The sequence below is a fragment of the Gorilla gorilla genome, chromosome 23 (genome assembly GCF_029281585.2).
Source record: "Gorilla gorilla gorilla isolate KB3781 chromosome 23, NHGRI_mGorGor1-v2.1_pri, whole genome shotgun sequence".
NCBI classification, from domain to species: domain Eukaryota; kingdom Metazoa; phylum Chordata; class Mammalia; order Primates; family Hominidae; genus Gorilla; species Gorilla gorilla.
In genome coordinates this window covers 48,651,051-48,668,529 of record NC_086018.1, presented here as the reverse complement: position 1 = coordinate 48,668,529, position 17,479 = coordinate 48,651,051, and the positions used below count along the sequence as shown (strand labels likewise).

General features: G+C 60.1%; 1 protein-coding gene across 2 annotated transcripts in view; it reads right to left on the bottom strand.

Moving 5' to 3' along the window:
- Nucleotides 1-3,711: 3,711 nt before the first annotated feature.
- MAPK8IP2 (mitogen-activated protein kinase 8 interacting protein 2) overlaps nucleotides 3,712-17,479 on the bottom strand; it is a 28,924-nt gene continuing 15,156 nt past the window's right edge. The window contains exons 5-18 of one of the 2 annotated variants that reach the window (XM_031005302.3): nucleotides 16,656-16,748; nucleotides 15,072-15,240; nucleotides 14,297-14,971; nucleotides 13,302-13,407; nucleotides 11,697-11,975; nucleotides 11,475-11,568; nucleotides 10,130-11,356; nucleotides 9,751-9,826; nucleotides 9,460-9,632; nucleotides 9,260-9,369; nucleotides 8,381-8,488; nucleotides 8,155-8,225; nucleotides 4,954-5,052; nucleotides 3,712-4,556 (exon numbers count right to left, since the gene is read on the bottom strand). In XM_031005302.3, coding sequence (XP_030861162.2) covers nucleotides 4,484-4,556; nucleotides 4,954-5,052; nucleotides 8,155-8,225; nucleotides 8,381-8,488; nucleotides 9,260-9,369; nucleotides 9,460-9,632; nucleotides 9,751-9,826; nucleotides 10,130-11,356; nucleotides 11,475-11,568; nucleotides 11,697-11,975; nucleotides 13,302-13,407; nucleotides 14,297-14,361 — 2,481 coding nt within the window. In that variant the 5' untranslated portion in view covers nucleotides 14,362-14,971; nucleotides 15,072-15,240; nucleotides 16,656-16,748 and the 3' untranslated portion in view covers nucleotides 3,712-4,483. Of the gene's footprint in view, nucleotides 4,557-4,953; nucleotides 5,053-8,154; nucleotides 8,226-8,380; nucleotides 8,489-9,259; nucleotides 9,370-9,459; nucleotides 9,633-9,750; nucleotides 9,827-10,129; nucleotides 11,357-11,474; nucleotides 11,569-11,696; nucleotides 11,976-13,301; nucleotides 13,408-14,296; nucleotides 14,972-15,071; nucleotides 15,241-16,655; nucleotides 16,749-17,479 lie in introns of those variants that run through there. The other variant, XM_031005303.2, reaches the window with a different exon arrangement.

Sequence of the window (17,479 nt, the reverse complement as noted above, 5' to 3'; positions counted from 1 at the left end):
CAGTGTCACATGCTATAGAGAAATATTTCATGAAAGAGTCAGTGTGGCAAACTTCATTGTCTTAATAAATTGCCACAGCTGCTCCAACCTTCAGCAACGACCACCCCGATCAGTCAACAGCCATCAACACTGAGGCAGTACCTTCTACCGGCAAAAAGATTATGACTCACTGAAGGTGGAGATGATCACTGGTATTTTTTTAGCAATAAGGTATTTTCTTTTTGTTTTGAAACAGAGTCTCGCTCTGATGCCCAGGCTGGAGTGCAGTCGCATGATCTTGGCTCGCTGCAGCCTCCGCCTCCCGGGTTCAAGCGATTCTCCTGCCTTAGCCTCCAGAGTAGGTGGGACTACAGGTGCGTGCCACCACGCCTGTCTAATTTTTTTTTTTTAAGACGGAGTCTTGCTCTGTCACCCAGACTGGAGTGCAGTGGCGTGATCTCGGCTCCCCAAGTAGCTGGGACTACAGGTGCCCGCCACCATGCCCGGCTAATTTTTTGTATTTTTAGTAGAGACGGGGTTTGACCGTGTTAGCCAGGATGGTCTCTATCTCCTGACCTCATGATCCGCCTGCCTCAGCCTCCCAAAGTGCTGGGATTACAGGCGTGAGCCACCGCGCCCGGCCAAAAATGACTTTTAACATTTTTTGTGTTTCAGCATTTTTCAACATATAGTTTCTAGCATGCTACGTATGACCCTGCCTATTTTCTTTCTTTCTTTCATCTCTCTCTCTCTCTTTCTTTCTCTCTCTCTCTCTCTTTCTTTCTCTCTCTCTGTCTTTCTCTCTCTCTCTTTTCTTTTCTTTCATTGTGGTTACGAGGTCTTGCTCTTTCCAGCCAGAGTGCGGTGGCATGATCATGGCTCACTGCAGCCTCAACCTCCTAGGCTCAAGCTATCCTCCTCCCTTACCCACCCAAGTAGCTGGGACTACAGGTGTGTGCCACCACACCTAGATAATTTTTTTTTTTTTTTTTTTTTTTGTAGAGATAGAGGTTTCGCTTTGTTGCTCAGGCTGGTCTCGAACTCCCAGACTCAAGGGATCTGCCCACCTTGGCCTCCCAAATTGCTAAGATTACACAGTAGCATGAGCTACTGTGCCCAGAAATTTATTTCCACTTAATGGCATAACAGAAATTTTCTGTGTAATTACAAACATTGGAACTTTTTTTCACATCTGCCCAATATTTCAATTAGGTAAATATACCTTAATCAATTAACCCTATTGTTGATCAATATTCAGATTACTTTTATGCTTACATTATTTCAAAGAAGAATGCAATAAACACTTTTCTGTAGAACGCGTTTTATTTAGGACGCCATCCTTGGGCTAGATTGGCGGAAGTTGGAGGCGTCATGCAGCGCCTCCTGCCTGTGAGCCAGGCGATCCGCCAGGTTCTGGGAGGACCTAAGGTCAACAGCCACGCCTGCTCTCTGGGCTCACAGTCAGCAGCCGCTACCAGGAGAGCAGCCAGGAGCAAGTCCTCAGAAGGCCCGAGACCAGGGCCCGGGAGCGCCCAGAAGGACGGGAGGTCACCCAGTGACAAACAGGGAAGGGCAGCAGGTGCGCCCAGGAACCCAGAGGCTCCCAGAGCAGAAGTGGGATGCAGGGGTGGGGGCGGGTCATGCTGAGGTTCAACAGGGACCTGCTTCCTGGTTCAACAGGGAGCTGGCCAGAGAGAGGGATCTGCTGAGGCTTCTGTTTAAAAACCCTGGCCTGGGTGTGGGTGCAAGTGGATTTGCAGGTGCAGTGAGGCAGCGGCCGGAGCAGGCTGTTGCACGAAGATCCAGGAAAGTCAGGGTGGTTTGATCCAGGCAGAAGAGGGGGAAATGGAGCCAGGGGCAGACGTAAAGGTGCTGGGGTGAGGATAAGGGTGACAGGAGGGAGGAGTCTGGGGTGACCAATGCCTGCAGCTCAGGTGACTGGGAAAAAACATAAAACAGAACACAGATGAATGCAGGGGTCGGGACGAAGGCTCCTGTGAGTCCGAAGTGACTGTGAGTGGCACCCTCTGGCCAGCCACAGTGGCTCTCACAGCTCATTCTGCAGAGCACCGGCCCAGTGATGAGCCGAGGAAGTGCCCCTGGAGGTCAGCTGGATCTGCCCAGTGGTCTGCACAGGGGGCGGCTGCCAGGGGCCTGAGCACAGGGAAACCCTCGAAACTGTGGGAGGGATGAAGCCAGAGAGGTAGACCCCAGAACCGACCAAGCCCAGGATGGGGCGTGGAGGGCGGCCAAGCTCAAGAAGACCATGAGATTGGAGAAGGAGCTGCAGAGAGGTGGAAGGCAGACAGGCGAAGGACTCGCGAGCACGTCCAACAGCCGTCCTAAGGGCCGGCTGGAGGGAAAGAGACCGGAAGACACGTTGGGGGGCGGGGCCGGGGCCAGACCGGGCAGGGGCGGGACGGGGGCGCTGGAGGGCAGGGCTTGGAGAATTCTCACCTGAGTGGAAGAGCAGAGGGAGGAGGTGGGTGGGTGGCAACGGTTTCCAGGCAGCAGCTACAGGGGACGGAGGGCCACACCCCGAATGCCCTAGCCCAGGGGGCACAAGTTTCAAACGTACACACCCAGTGGGGCTATCTGCCTCTTTACAGCTTTATCTCAATTAGTAGGAAAGTTTTCTCATAAACGTTCTGCGTTTCCGTCGTGCCACTGGTCTGCGTCCTCGGTCTCTCTGGGGCCTCAGGTCTGTGCGCTGCACACGGGCTGAACCTCTGGATCATGATGCACTTCCTAACACTGGGCAGCTATTTCTCTGCTTGTTGGCTCTGTGAAGACGTGTTTTTTACGGACAGCACTTTCTAATGTTTATGTAGTAAGTTTGTGTATACTTCCCTTAGCTCACTAAGGAACCTTCAACTGTTGTTTTCCTGGTGTTGCACGAATCCTGGGCTCAGACAGAGGGACCCCGGCCATGCTGACCCCTGCCTGGGAGGCGGGCTCACCCAGGAGGGCCTGGGAGGGAACATTACCGGGCATCTGCAATCACCTAAGCACATAGTGAAAAAGTCACCTATTTTCTTCTGGCTTTCTCTGGAGAATTTTTTAAATATCCATTTTAAGATCTAAGTAGACTGTTTTTCTTTTCCTTTTTCTGAGACAGAGTCTCCCTCTGTCGCCCAGGCTGGAGTGCAGTGGTGCAATCTTGGCTCACTGCAACCTCCGCCTCCCAGGTTCAAGGGATTCTCATACCTTAGCCTCCTGAGTAGCTGGGATTACAGGTGTGCGCCAGGACACCTAGCTAATTTTTGTATTTTTTGTGGAGATGGGGTTTCACCATGTTGGCCAAGCTGGTCTCAAACTCCTGACCTCAGGTGATACGCCCCAGCTCAGCCTCCCAAAGTGTTGGGATTACAAGCGTGAGCCACCGTGCCCGGCCAGATTGTTCTTCAAGGAGTTCATGCCCCCACTACACACTGACCTGAGCCGTGCTGGCCCCCAGTCCGTGCACGTGGAAAGGACACCCCATTGCACAGCCTCGGATTCCTCTGTGGCCAATCGAGTGTATCTAGGGAGAATTCCCAAGGGTGCTTCTAGATACGGCACCTCAGATAAGGCCCCAGAGCAGCACCGCAGGGACCCCCGGCACAATTTCGGAAAGAGCTAAAAGGGTGAGTTCCCACAACACTCCCGCCACTGGGGACTCTGTCCCTACCACAATGGGCAGCCCCTGGGCACCTGGCCCCGTGTCTCAGCAACCCCTAGAAACAGCCAATGTCACACCAAGCAGAGAGTTTATTGAGGCCATGGGCAGGGCCCAGGAACACAGCACGGGGCGTGCGTGGGGTGGATGCACGCTGGACTGCAGGGGTGCGCTAGCAGCGGCAAGCGGAGGGGTATTGGGGGCCCAGGAGGGCCCCCCCCCTCCTAGCAGCGTCTAGGGGCTTCAGGTGAGCATCAAGAACCACTCCTAGCCTCCGCAGGGCTCTTTTGGGAACCCCTCCCTGCTTCCCCCTGAGCTCCATGTGGGGTGGGGCTGGGGCGAGGGGGCCCCTCTTGTCCCTGTGGTCAAGGATGGGATGATCCCTTGAGATTCACTATAAAAATTAAAATTCCCTTATAAATCGCAGGGGAGTGGCAGGAGGGCATCACTTGGAAGCCGACATTACCCGTCCCTAGAGCCGCACCTCCTCCACACCCCCGAAGTTCTGACCCCAAAGTGAAGAATAGAGGATAAGGTTTGCAGGCACAGAGAGGGGCAGAGACACCAGGAGAGGGAAAAGGGAGACTGGGAAGGGAAGGAGGAGGACAACACAGAGAAAGAACGGATCTGAGGAAAAGCAGGGGCACGGGGGCTCCACTCCCCCGCAGCCCCCACAGCTGCGCCCTGGGGACCGAGGACGAGAGTTCCCAGCCCACAGACCCCCACAAGCGTAAGGTCCCATGTCCCCCCAATCCAGTCCTTGCCAAAGCCATGGTGGCCTCTTGAGACATCCTCAGCCCCAGCTGCGCCTGGAGCAGACGGCCAGGAGACAGAGCGGTGGGCAGGCTACTCCAGGTAGATGTCCTCCGTGGGGCAGGCGTACGCCAGGTGCTCTTGGTAGTACTCCAGGAAGGCGCGGCTGGGGAAAGACGGTCCTCCACCAGCCACTCAGGGTCGGTCCTCAACCCCCAAACTGCCTTCCACAGCGCCTCTGAGCTCTCCCTCCTTACTCCCTCTGCAGCCATCCATAACCCCCCACCCAGGCATGGCCATGTCACCCTCAAGTGTGACCCTCAGCTCTCCTGGCCCAGCAATTCTACCCCTGCCAGAGTGCCTGGGCCATGTGTCTGTGCCTGTTCCCACCCCATGCCCAGGACCCCAAACTGTCACCCACCACTGCCCTCTCTACACAGCACATCTGGTTCTCCTTCCCCAGACCTCCCCTGCCAGGCTCCTGCCCCCACCTGCTCACCTCTGCACCCCACCTCCGTACCCCTGCACCCATTCTGCACCCCACACCCTGGGGCCCCACTCACCCCACACTCTGCGCCACCGGCCTCATGGACTCCTGGGAGACAAAGACGTGGCAGGCGAAGCGGCTCAGCAGGGGGTGTTTGGTGATGAAGCCGAAATAGCTGCGGGCAAGTCAGTGTGGAGGGCACATCAGAGCCCTGGCCCAGCCTTGGCCACCCCATAAATGATGTAGAGAGAAGAGGCAGGAACAAAGGGCTTGGGGAGAGGATAAGGGACAGGAGTGTGGGGGTCACACAATTTCAAGATCTGAAGTTGTCTTTTTTTGGTTTCAGCCCAAGCACAGGGCTGGGCACCTACCAAGAGTTCATGCTCTGAGTTAATTCCATGATGACCAGGGGCGTCCACATCTCCCTTCTCTGAGCTGGCGCTGCTGCCCTCTGTGGCCCTATTCAGGGCCTGCCTCAGGACCACAGAGCAAGGCCTCTGCCTGGCTACTGGAGACCATATCTCCTGCCAACTCAGGCCTCCTCCTGCGGGCCTAGCAGACTGACAGCCCCTTGCCCAGCTCCAAGGTGGGGCTGGATGTTACCCCTGGTCTGTAAAACCCTCTTCCGGTCTACCCCTCGCTCCCACTGGAAAGCAGCTCCTTGCGGGGCCTCGCTCATGGAGTCACTGCCCAGCTCCTCCACCCAGACATTAGCAAAAATCAAAAATCGTCGTCCAGAGGGAGAGGCAGGCAGAGTTCTGCAGCAGGACGCTGCCCCACCCCCACCCCTGAAACTGGCCGAGCCGTCCATTCCCCCATGGCTTTGGGGCTTTGCGATTCCACCAAATGGGAAGCCACATGATGGTCTGCTTGCCAGGACAGTGTGTGCACGCTGTCCACAGACAGAGCACAGGGCCCGCCTCAAATGCCGCGTCCAAGTCATGATGGTAATAAGCGCCGACCCACAGATCTGGCTTCCTGCATTACTCAGGCACCATCCTCAGCCCTTTCGATTAACTCACAGAAGCCTCACAACAGCCCTCTGAGGTAGGGCCCTGATGGAGAGCTAGGCACAGAGGCTCAGGAGCTTGCCCAGGACACACAGGCAGACTGGGCAGCCCTGGGAGAAAAGGCTACAGTCTGTGATCCCAACACCAGACATCCTAATGCCAGATCCCAACACAGCACACCCCACGCTCTCCTGACCCACCACCACCGCCATGACGAAACGAGTTCACCGTTCACCTCACACGGTTTCGTCCGTGCCTCCTCATGGCAAGGGACCGGGACTGGAGGTCTGGGGTGACAAATATTAGGAAGGTCTGGGCCAGGGCAGCAGCTCCTCCACCTCCTCCCACACCCCTGCCACATCTTGACCCCAAACCCCAAACTCGACTGACCACCTTCCTCTCACGGAATTCTAGCTGGGGCCCTGTCCAGCCTGAGGCCTGAGCTTCACCCAGTTTCCTTCTGATGAGAAATTTGGGTCATTCTTCCTCTCCTGGCAGCGTCCGCTGTCCCGGTGACCCCAGAGCTGTCCCCACTGTCTGGTCTGCGCCCCGTCCGCTGTCCCGGTGACCCCAGAGCTGTCCCCACTGTCTGGTCTGCGCCCCGTCCGCTGTCCCGGTGACCCCAGAGCTGTCCCCACTGTCTGGTCTGCGCCCCGTCCGCTGTCCCGGTGACCCCAGAGCTGTCCCCACTGTCTGGTCTGCACCCCTGCCCACTGTCCCACCTCTCCACCCCAGAGCTGGCCCCGCTGTCTGGTCTGCGCCCCTGCCCGCTGTCCCACCTCTGCACCCCAGAGCTGGCCCCGCTGTCTGGTCTGCGCCCCTGCCCACTGTCCCACCTCTCCACCCCAGAGCTGGCCCCGCTGTCTGGTCTGCGCCCCTGCCCGCTGTCCCACCTCTGCACCCCAGAGCTGGCCCCGCTGTCTGGTCTGCGCCCCTGCCCACTGTCCCACCTCTCCACCCCAGAGCTGGCCCCGCTGTCTGGTCTGCGCCCCTGCCCGCTGTCCCACCTCTCCACCCCACTGAGCAGCGTTTCCGCATGGATCCCATCAGACCATCTCCGCACTCGGCGGGGACGACACAAAAGGGCTCCGCATCTTCCAGCAGGCAGCACCCTCACTCTCGACCACAGGGAGAGTCCACAAGGCCCCCAAGATGCACTGACGTCTGTCTCACGCCTCAGTCCTGGCAGCACCGTGCCCTGCTGTGTCTTGCCTGTCTGTGAGCCTGCTTCCTCCAACTCCCCGCAAGTCCTTTCCAGCCTCTAGCTGGCTCTGCCTCTCTGGTTCCTCCCAGATCTCCTTCCTCTAGGGTGCTGGGACACAGAGGGCAGGGGCCTGTGCCCGGAGGGAAGCTGGCAGCCCCCCTTGGCCTGCTGCTCCTATGCCAGCACCTCCTCCTCCCCTCCTCTCCTCACCCTGCCTGGCCATTCCCCTCTCGTCTCAGTGATCTACCTGCTCTGACCTGGTATCTTCCCTCCAGGCCTAAACTCCAGACCCATGGGACCAACGGCCACTTCAGTCTCACCGTTTGTGATTGATCCCGCATCCCCTCTCGGTGTGTGGGCTGCAGTACAACCATCCCCCAGGGAGACGTCACCCTGGTCTCTTCCAGGTCACCCTCTACAGCCGGTCAACCTAGGTCCTGCCTGTACTACCTCTTCAGTGCCTCTTGCATCTGCACACTTGGTCTCAGGACATAGCACCTGTATAACTTCAGCAGCCACCAGGTCCCCTGTGTCACCTCCTTCCATTAGGAGCCTTCTATGGCCTCATTACCAGCAAGATTAAGTACAGCTCCTTGGCATAATCAAAAGGGTCCAGGTCTTCCCCGGCATTTCTAGCTGCTCCCCTTACACGCGGGCCCCAGAGCCTATAGCCCCCCACCAGTGCATCCCACACCCTTGGCTCAGCTGGACCCCACCAGGAAGATCCACTTCCCCACCCCTGTCACCTGCTGTGTTTCCAGGCTGGCCATCCTGAGCCCCAGGCCCACTCAGGCGTCCTCTGCACCCACACAGGCTTCTCACATCCTTCGCCCGTGTGCCTCTCTCCACCCAGACTGGATGCAAGCCTGTCTGACCCACGCCTCCTGAGTCCAGCTCAGAGTGGGCGCCACTGCAGGCTCAGCTCACAGAGCCAAGTGGGTGCGGGTGGAGCTCTCACGGCTGGGCACGGGCAGCCCTCAGGGTCTGTGGGGACTCGGGGGGCGGTTGGACTCGCAGGGTTTGTAGGGGCGGTTGGGGGACTCGGGGACAGTCAGACTCTCACCAGCTGTTGCGGGGATGGCAGCCGCAGAAGGAGATGTTCTTCATCTGGAAGAAATGGCTGCAGCGCTGGAACTAGAGCAGAGGTGGGCAGAAGCCCTTGTGTCAAAGGAGGCCTGGCGCCACCCCTGCCTCCCACCTACCGGACACCCCTGCCAGCCCGGCCCCGTCGGACCCCGCGGCCTAACCCTATCCCCCAGTCCCCGGTCCCCAGTCCCCCACACTCCCACCTCGGGCCCTCCTCCGCTCAGACTCAGCTTGACTCCCCGAAGAGAGATCTCGAGGTCACAGGAGGCAGGAGGGCGCAGGTGGACGGTCAGTTTCCGGGCGGTGGCAATCTACAGAAGAAGGTGGGGGAGAAGAGGGTCTTGAGGAGCCCACAAGGGCCTTTCTTTCCCCTTGGTGGGACTACGCCTCTGCTCCTTTTGGCTTATGTTTGAGGACACACATGCTGAGGACCCTGAGATGCAATTCTGGAAGACATAAGGGGTGTGGCCTTGGCCACTCCTCAGGCTCAGGAGGAGCAATAGCCTCTCTGCAGTCAGCTTGCTTCATCTTCCTTCTGCTCCTCCAGACAGGCTGCTGCGCTTGGCTCAGGAGCCGGGAACACAGACCTCACCCGCCCTGGCCTCTTCACTGCCTGGCCGCATACGCTTGAGGGAGCTCTCAGATGCAGGGCTGCTCTGCCCTGCTCCCTACTGCCCCCCAGCCTCAGCCTCAGTACTGGTGCCTGGGCAGGTGCTCACTAAACGTCCACTGAGCGAGTGGATGAGTAGAGGGCTCCCAGGGAAGGGGCTGTGAGGGCTGGTCTTGATTCCAGACAGGAAGAGGAAGGGCTGATGGCAGTCGGGGCCACCTGGAAGATCTGTGGCCCAGAGACCCAGAGGTGATGAGGGACAGCTGCTGTGCTCTGCCCTAGACTCACCTGCTCAGGCCTCTGAACCAGGGCCTGGGGTACCCACCCCGAGCTCCCCCTGCAGCATCCCCAGACCCTCCCTGGAGGAAATCAGACCTCAGACCTTGGAGCCTCAAGCCCTGTGCCAGCCTGCAGTGCTGGTGTGGCCGCCAAGCGGACCCTCAGCCTGCACTTGCCTGGCCTCCACACTGACCTTCTGCATGGCTGCACACAGGATGCCATTGCCCTGGTGGCAGGGCACCTCCACGGAGCCCAGGAACTGCACGTCAAAGCGCTCCACCCAGCAGGGGCTCCGCTTACTCCCTGGGGAGGGGGGCACAGAGGGCCCAGGTCAGGCAGGGGCACAGGGGAGGATCTGGGGTGAAAATCCTCCCCTCGGGGTTGGGACCTCACCCAGCAGGTCCTTGGCAGGGCCGGGCACCGCGTGGGCGTAGAAGGCAGGGAACACACCGCGCTCCCCCGTGCGCATGTTGAAGCCACGGAACCAGAAGTCGTCCTCCTCAGCCTCCACCAACACAGGGTCATCCACATCCAGCTCCAACTCGTCTGGATGCCGCGGGATGAACCTGCCGTTGGGGGAGAGGTCACTGGGGAGGGGGGCGGGATTGACGGTCGTGTCCACTGGCGTTCTGTGATGGCAGGGACTGAGGCTGGGGCCACCGCCAGCAAGGAGGGAGGCCGTACCTGAACACAGCCCGGTGAGTCTGCTCTCGCTCCTCGCCGTTGACCAGACAGGAGAAAAGGCCAAAGGACTCGGTGCCTGGGAGACCCGGCAGGACAGAGGCGGGGGAGACAGGGAGACAGAGTCAGAGTAGTGCTTAGAGGCCTGGCCTTGGGCAGAGGCCAAGTCCCCTCCACAGTCCGGTGTAGGTGTCCCACGAGCGGGAAGGAGCTGAGGCAGAGCAGGCCACCTCATGCCATGTCCTGGGTGGGAGAGGGCACCCAGCCCTGACCACAGCCAGACCCTCAGGTGGCCCTGGGCACTGTGGGGGACCCTGGGACTGGGGCCAGGGAGTCTGCACGTTCCTCTGGGCCACCCCCCTTTTCCCCACCTCTCACTCACTGGAGGACCGAGATGTGCTGTTGACGAAAACATTGAGGAACTTCTTGGAGAAAGTGAGGTCAGGGCTGTCCGGCGAGGTGTCCCCCGAGACCTGACCGCCGCCTAGCAGCGCCGCGCCCGCCTCCTCCTCGCTGGCCTCCCCGCCGCTGTCCTCTTCGCTGTCGTGGCCCAGCCCAGCACAGCGCCGCAGGCTCACTAGCTCCAGCTGCGTGTGCTCATCCACCACCAGCGTGTACTTGACCGCGTCGTACACCAGCGACGCGTCCCGCGGCGCCGAGGGGCCCGTGCCCCTGCCCCCGGGGGGCCCCGCACTGTCCTCGGCATCCTCCTCTTCCTCGTCGTCCTCTTCGTCCTCCTCCTCGGAGCAGGCGGCGGAGCAGGCTCGTCCCGGGCGGGCGGCGCGGCCGGGCGCGGCCCACAGCGGCGTGATGGTGTCACGCGTGGGGTTGCTGAGGAATAGGCAGGGCCCGGGCTGCGCGGGGCCGGGTCGAGGCGCGGCGGGCGCGGGCGGCGGCGGCGCGCACAGCGTCTCCATGTCCACCAGCTCCACGCCGCCGGGCCCCGCGGCCGCCTCGGGGTCCTGGGAGTCCTGGGCGGCCCCGCCGGCCGGCGACACGGGCTCCCCGGGCGGGCGCGGCGCAGGAGACAGGCACTGGCCGGGGCAGCGGATGGGCGAGGAGCCCTCGGAGATCATGCGGCTCACCAGGTTGCTGAGCAGCCAGGGCGAGTCCGCGTCCTCGCTGAGGTCCGGCTCCGACTCCGACCCCGACTCGTACTCGCTGTTGGTGTCGTCGGGGCCCACGGGCAGGAAGGCGGGGCGGCGCGGGGGTTCGCGCGGGGGCTCCGGCTCCGAGGCGGGCGACGAGGCCTCCTCGATGGAGTTGGTGAGGTGCGAGGAGCGGCCGCTGCTGCTGCTTCCGCCATCGCTGCTCAGCTCCAGCTCCGTCTCCGAGATGGACGAGATCATGCGCCCCAGGCGCGCGCCGCCCGCGTCCTCCGAGTCGGAGCCGGGCGAGGACAGCTCCTGGCTGCTGCGACGTCCCCCGCGGCCGCCGCTCGAGCGGCTTCTCAGGTCAGCCTCGATGCCGGGATCTGAGGAGGGCGAAGTCCCCCCTGGCGCCGGGGGTTCCGCAGGCCGGTTCCCTTCGCAGTCGCAACCCGGGCGCACTGGCGACTGCGCCCCGCCGGGCCCTGTGTCCGTGGCAGAGAGGGGGCCCGGGAGCTCTGCTGGGCAGGGAGGTGGGGTCACCCTTGCTGCACCACCCAGGCCTCTTCCAGCAGCCAGCCCATCCTCCCTCCCCTCCTCCCCCGCTTCCCCGTGCCCCGCGGGCCCACCACCCCTCACCTCTGAGGGCCTCCGGGGCGGGTGAGCATAGCGCTGTCTCCTGCCAGGAGGCCGGACGCACCAGGTCAAAGCCTCCGTTGTTGTTTAGGGAGTCCTGGGGTGGAGATACATGACTGCGGTCCTGAGGAGGGCCAGCTCCCAGGGGGTGAGCAGGGCTGGCTGCAGTCCCAGGTGCTATGAACCCAGGCTCAGCTCCAGGGAGCTGTGGGTCCGGGCACTCACCTGGGCCCCCAGTGTGGTCAGACGGAGCGTGGTGGGCCGGTGCTTGTGGGGCTCCTCCACGGAAGGGGAGGGGATAAGGGGCCCGGGGGCAGGTGCCTCTGAGCCAGGGTCTCCTCCCTCCTGGCCTTCCCCATCTCCCTCCTCCTCCTCCTCCTCCTCCTCTTCCTCGTCCTCATCGTCCTCCTCTTCATTGTCATCGATCATCTCAAACTCCTGGAAGTCATCCTGGAAGGAGCAGATGGGGTGCGGCTGCTCCGAGCGCCCCAGGGAGAGGCTGTCCTGCAGGACGGAGGGAGATAGCAGGGCTGGGCCAGAGGGCAGCAGTAGCCCAGGGGCCCAGGTGCTAGGAGAAGGGAAATCGGGGAGCATCAGTCAAAGGAGAGCCCCTTCCAGCTCACTCTGCCCCTCTGTCTACAGGGCGATGTTTTCAAAATCTGCCTAACACACATCGGGATCACTCCAGTTCTTGGGAAGGGCCTAAACTCTACAGCTGAATGACAGGGATTCTCAGAGCAGCCCCAGCCCCACTTTTAGACTCATCTAACTGCAGAACCCCATCACATTTGACACCAGCACTGTGTTCCCTTCGCAGCGTTTTAACACAACTTACAGTTACTGGACATGGTTTTTGGTCTGTTGCAAGCCCCACCAGGGCAGGGTCATGTCCATGTTATGCACCGTCGCACCCGCCCCCAAGAACAAGACCTGGGGCTCAGCGGATGTTCAGTAAACATCAAACAGATGCAGAAATGGAGAGACAGCCTGCACTCTGAGGATTCACCAACTTTGCACCAACCCCAGGGCCATTGGCACAGTTACTCCCCATGCTGGCACTTCCTCTCCTCCATTCCCTCCTACCTACCCCATCTGCCTGGCTCTGCTAACCTCAGGGCATGGTTGACATTTCCTCTGGAAATTCTCCCTGATTCCTTCAGTGTGGATTGGGTTCCCTTCCCCCTCGTGGAACTTATGTCCCTGTTGGAATGCAGCCCTTGACACGTGGGCAGCCATTGTCCCTTACAAGTCTTTCTCCCCTACTAAGTTGCAGCTCCAGAGAGCAGCTGTCCTGTTCCACTCCCAGCACCCAGAAGCCCCCAGTACTTGCCACATGGCAGTTGCTCAGAAATGTTCTTCAATAAATGAAAGCAGAAATGTGGAGAGACAGGGAGGAGAAGAAGCAAGAGATGGACGAGAAAAGATTTCAGCAGGGGGAGACATGAAACAGACAGATGGGAGCTGCAGACGAGGGCACAGGGCTGCAGAGGGGACAAGGTTGTGATGGCAGCTGCCAGGGATTAGATCTTTCTGGGAGTGATCTGAGGACAGAGGGCACCCAAAGCAAAGGAGCATCTCCCTGCCCCGGGCTGGCCACCGATGGGGTCGGGGAGAATGCTGGGGAAGGCCCTGCGTGGAGGCCTGCAATGTGTTGGAATAAGAGAGAGTTGATACCAAGGAAACCTCAAGGGTTAAGTGGGGAGGAGCCATCAGAGGAGTCCCCGGTTCAAGGCTGAGCTCACACCCACCCTAAAACCCCAAGTGAACGCTAAGAAGAACCTAATGAGGCCCTCCCTTGAGCTGGATCTGTGTCCCCAGCTCTTCTCCCACCTTCTCACAGTGGTCTGAGTCGTAGCTGAGGCCCAGGCCACAGTCATCAGTGATCTCAGACAGATCTTCGTCGTCAAATTCTTCCAGGCTTATGTCCTGGGGAGGCCTGGAAAGGAGACCAGGGTCAGAGAGCCACCAACCCTGGACTCCCTGTCTGGCAACTGGCCCTGAGGAGGGGCAGAGGGAGGCCTCAGCTCCTACACCCAGTGGTTTCCACAGCCCCCAGCTCTCGGAACACATCCTGCCATCATCTTGACCCCCAAGCTCTGCTCTCCTGTGGATCCCCTCCCCCATCTGAGCCAGGCCTGCCCGGAGGAGCCAACCCTGCCCCCACCCCTCCCACCCCGCCTCCCTGGAGAGCCAGCAGCCTCTCCTCCCTCCACTCGCAGCTCCAGGCCCCTGGGGTCAGGGTCTTGCAGAGCAGGGGAGGGGGAGCTGCAACGCGGCAGCGGCAGATGGGGAGGGGTCGCTCCCGCTCTGGGAAGAGAGTCTGGCCTGTTTGTCTCCCCCTCTCCGGCGGAGTGAGGCCTAAACCCAGAGGCCCAGCGTCCTCCCTACCCCAGTCCCTTCCCGCAGGGCTCCGTGCTTGATTTCCACTCTCTCCCGGCCGGGCCCTATCGGCCAGGTCTGGCGTCCACTGAAAGAGGCCAAGGCCACCGGGACACGCCGCGCCGGGAGGGTGTGCCCGCATCCCGCCCGCATCCTCCCCCGCAGAGGGTCGGCCCAGGGCCTCCACCCTTGACAGGTCAGCCGTCCAGGCCAGGCGCGGCTCAGAATCCCGGCGGGGCCCAGGGGTCACTGAGGCTGGGGACGCGCGGTGAAGATGGAGGGAGTGGGAGCGGGGTGGGGGTGGGGCGCCCGAGCCGAGGCTCAAGGACCGCAGGGGGCTGGGGCCGGGTCCGCGCCGGCGGCGGGGCCGGGGGTCCGGGCCGGGTCGGGGTCGGGGGGTGCGCAGGGAGCGGAGGGTCCGCCCGGCCCGGGCGCCGAGGGGGTACCTGCAGCCCGGCGGCGACAGCGAGTGGAAGGTGGAGAGAGAAAACATCTCCGCGCGATCCGCCATCTTCTCCGGGAGAGGCCCGCGACTGCGGCGGGGGGTGCGGGAGCCTCGCCGCGCCCCGCGCCCGCGCTCGGCCCGCCCCGCTCACCTCGTGACACGCCCTGCGGCGCCCGCCCCGCGCACCTCGCCCGGACTCCGCGGCGGCGCGGGGAGGGCGGCGGGGGAGGCGGGGGAGGGACGCGGCCGGGGACGCTGGTTGGAGGAGAGGCGGCGGCTTCACTGCCGGGCGCTGGTTGGGGAAGGGCCGGGCGTGCGATGAGGATTTTTTCCCGGGGAGGGGCGGGAGGGAAGGGGCGGGCGGGTGGGCGTCGGGCCCCGCCCTGGAGGACCCGCGCGGGGCGGGAGGCCGAGGAGGCAGCGCAGGGGTCCGCGGGCCTCGGGTTCACCGTGGGCTGTTTCCTCTGGGCGAGAGGCCGGGGCGGCCCCAGGAGCTGCGCCGCCGCCCCCAGGATCCCCCCAGGAACCCTAACCCGGGTGCGGCCCGGAGCGGGGCGGCGGGCGAGGCGGGAGGCGCGGGAGGAGCTGTCCGCCGTCGGGTGCTGATCGGAGCTGTCCCCACGGGGTGCTGACCGGGGCTGCACGGGGACGTCTGCACAAGGGTCGCCGAGCAGGGCTGGATTCAGAATCGAGGACAAGGTACTCAGAGGATGCTGGCTGGGGCTAAAAGTGGACTTTGAGCACTCAGTAGAGACTGCACAGCCGGACAGACGTACCGACGGGCACTGGGAGAAGTTAGCACCCACGGAGGCGATATGCGTCCCACTGGAAACACTTTTTCTTGGGCACCGTGTTGCTGGGCCCTGTGTAGGGAACTGACCTGCTCTGGCTTGGGATGGAGCCCTGTGGGGAGGGCCATGGTTGAAGCTGAGCTCGAGACGGTGGCTGTGGGAGGAGGCGGGAGATCAGGGTTGAGGCCGCAGAACTAGGGAGAGACTGCAGAACACTTTTTTTCTTTCTAAAACAGAGACCGGTGGCTGGGCGCGGTGGCTCACGCCTGTAATCCCACCACTTTGGGAGGCCAAGGCGGGTGGATCACGACGTCAAGAGATCGAGACCAGAGACCATCCTGGCCAACATGGTGAAACCCCGTCTTTACTAAAAATAAAAAAAAATTGGCCGGGCATGGTGGCGGGCGCCTGTAGTCCCAGCGACTTGGGAGGCTGAGCCAGGAGAATCTCTTGAACCCGGGAAGCGGAGGTTGCTGTGAGACGAGATTGCGCCACTGCACTCCAGCCTGGCAAGAGCAAGACTCCGTCTCAAAAAAAAAAAAAAAAAAAAAGAGAGAGAGAGAGAGAGAGAGAGACCGGCTCTCTGTATTGCCCAGGTTGGTCTCAAACTCCTGGGCTCAGCTATCCTCTGGCCTCAGCCTCCCAAAGTGCTGGGATTACAGGTGTGAACCACAGCACCTGGCTAAATATTGGCTAAAGAAGGAGGCTGGCATTTCAACAAGAGTGCAATCCCTTTTCCCCCTTGATGAAAGTTATGTGCCCTAAGATTTCTTTATGTCTTAGTTCTGTGGAAAATTCTTTTTTTTTTTTTTTTTTTTGAGACAGAACTTGCTCTGTTGCCCAGGCTGGAGTGCAGTGGCACGATCTCAGCTCACTGTAACCTCCACCTCCCGGGTTCAAACAATTCTCGTGCCTCAGCCTCCCGAGTAGCTGGGATTACAGGCAATCACCACCGTGTCTGGCTAATTTTTGTGTTTTTAGTAGAGATGGGTTTTTGCCATGTTGGCCAGGCTGGTCCCAAACTCCTGACCTCAGGTGATCTGCCCTCCTTGGCCTCCCAAAGTGCTGGGATTACAGGCGTGAGCCACCGCCCCTGGCCTGGAAAATTATTCCTTAGGAAAGGACGAGGCACTTGAGTGACAAACACCAGAAATGACATGGCAGAAGGAGCTCATGCAAGTCGGGAAGGGGGGGTATCACCATTCCAGCTCAGAGAGAGGCCTGTGGCCAGGGCCTGATTGAGCCTGCACTCTTTGGTGTCCCATCACAATTTATATTTTATGCCAATTACAGTATTTTTCTAAGAATGGCATTTACTTGGCTGGGCACAGTGACTCACACCTGTAATCCCAGTACTTTGGGAGGCCAAGGTGGGTGGGTCACTTGAGCTCAAGAGTTTGAAACCAGCCTGGAAACATGTCTCTACCAAAAATAAACAAAATTGGCCGAGCCCAGGAGGCAAAGGTTGCAGTGAGCTGAGATCACACCACTGCATCCAACCTGGGGGGCAGAGTGAGATCCCATCTCAGAAAAAAAAAAAAAAAAAGCCATTTACTAGTTTATGCTTACCTTCTTGACTTGGGTTGGCTGGAGAGAAGAGAGGCTGTCATCTCTCTGTGAAGCCCTAGGCTCCAAGCATGGTGCCCGGCAAACAGTAGGTGCCTAGCAGACATGTGAATGAATGAATGAGAGAGCTTATGGTCTCTAACCCAGTCTGGGGCATCAGGTCTTTGCCATAACAGTCTTTTCCATTTTAGAAGCACTAAGAACATTCCCCATTTCTGAGATTCAAGGAGTCTGGGCCTATTAACCACTCCCTGCCTTTCCCAAAAAATCCAGATCCCTTCCCAGATTTCACAGAGAGTTTGACCTCAACTTTACAGATTTCCTTTTGATCCCGAGTCTTTTCACCAAACTGGTTCATCTGGACATCCACATAAATGACCCATCCAATACCCTGGTCAGTCAGTTCCTTGATTTCTGATCTGTCAACAGTCTTTAATACTCAAGTGTAGTGACCTCTCCCACAAAGTGCCTCCAGGATCTACCTTCATCTGGAATTGCAGCGAGCTTAAAATCTTTTTTTTTTTTTTTTTTTTTTTGAGACAGGGTCTCACTCTGTCACCCAGGCTGGAGTGCAGTGGTGTGTCCCTAGCTCACTGTAGCCTCAAACTCCTGGGCTCAAGGAATCCCCCTGCCTCAGCCTTCTGGGTAGCTAGGACCACAGGTGCACACTACCATACCTGGCATTTTGTTTGTTTTTGTAAAAACAGGGTCTCACTATGTTACCCAGGTTGGTCTTAAACTCCTGGGCCCAAGCCCAGGTGATGGCCTCCCAGAGTGCTGAGATGACAGGCATGAGCCACAGCATCCAATCTGAAGCCTTATAGTCT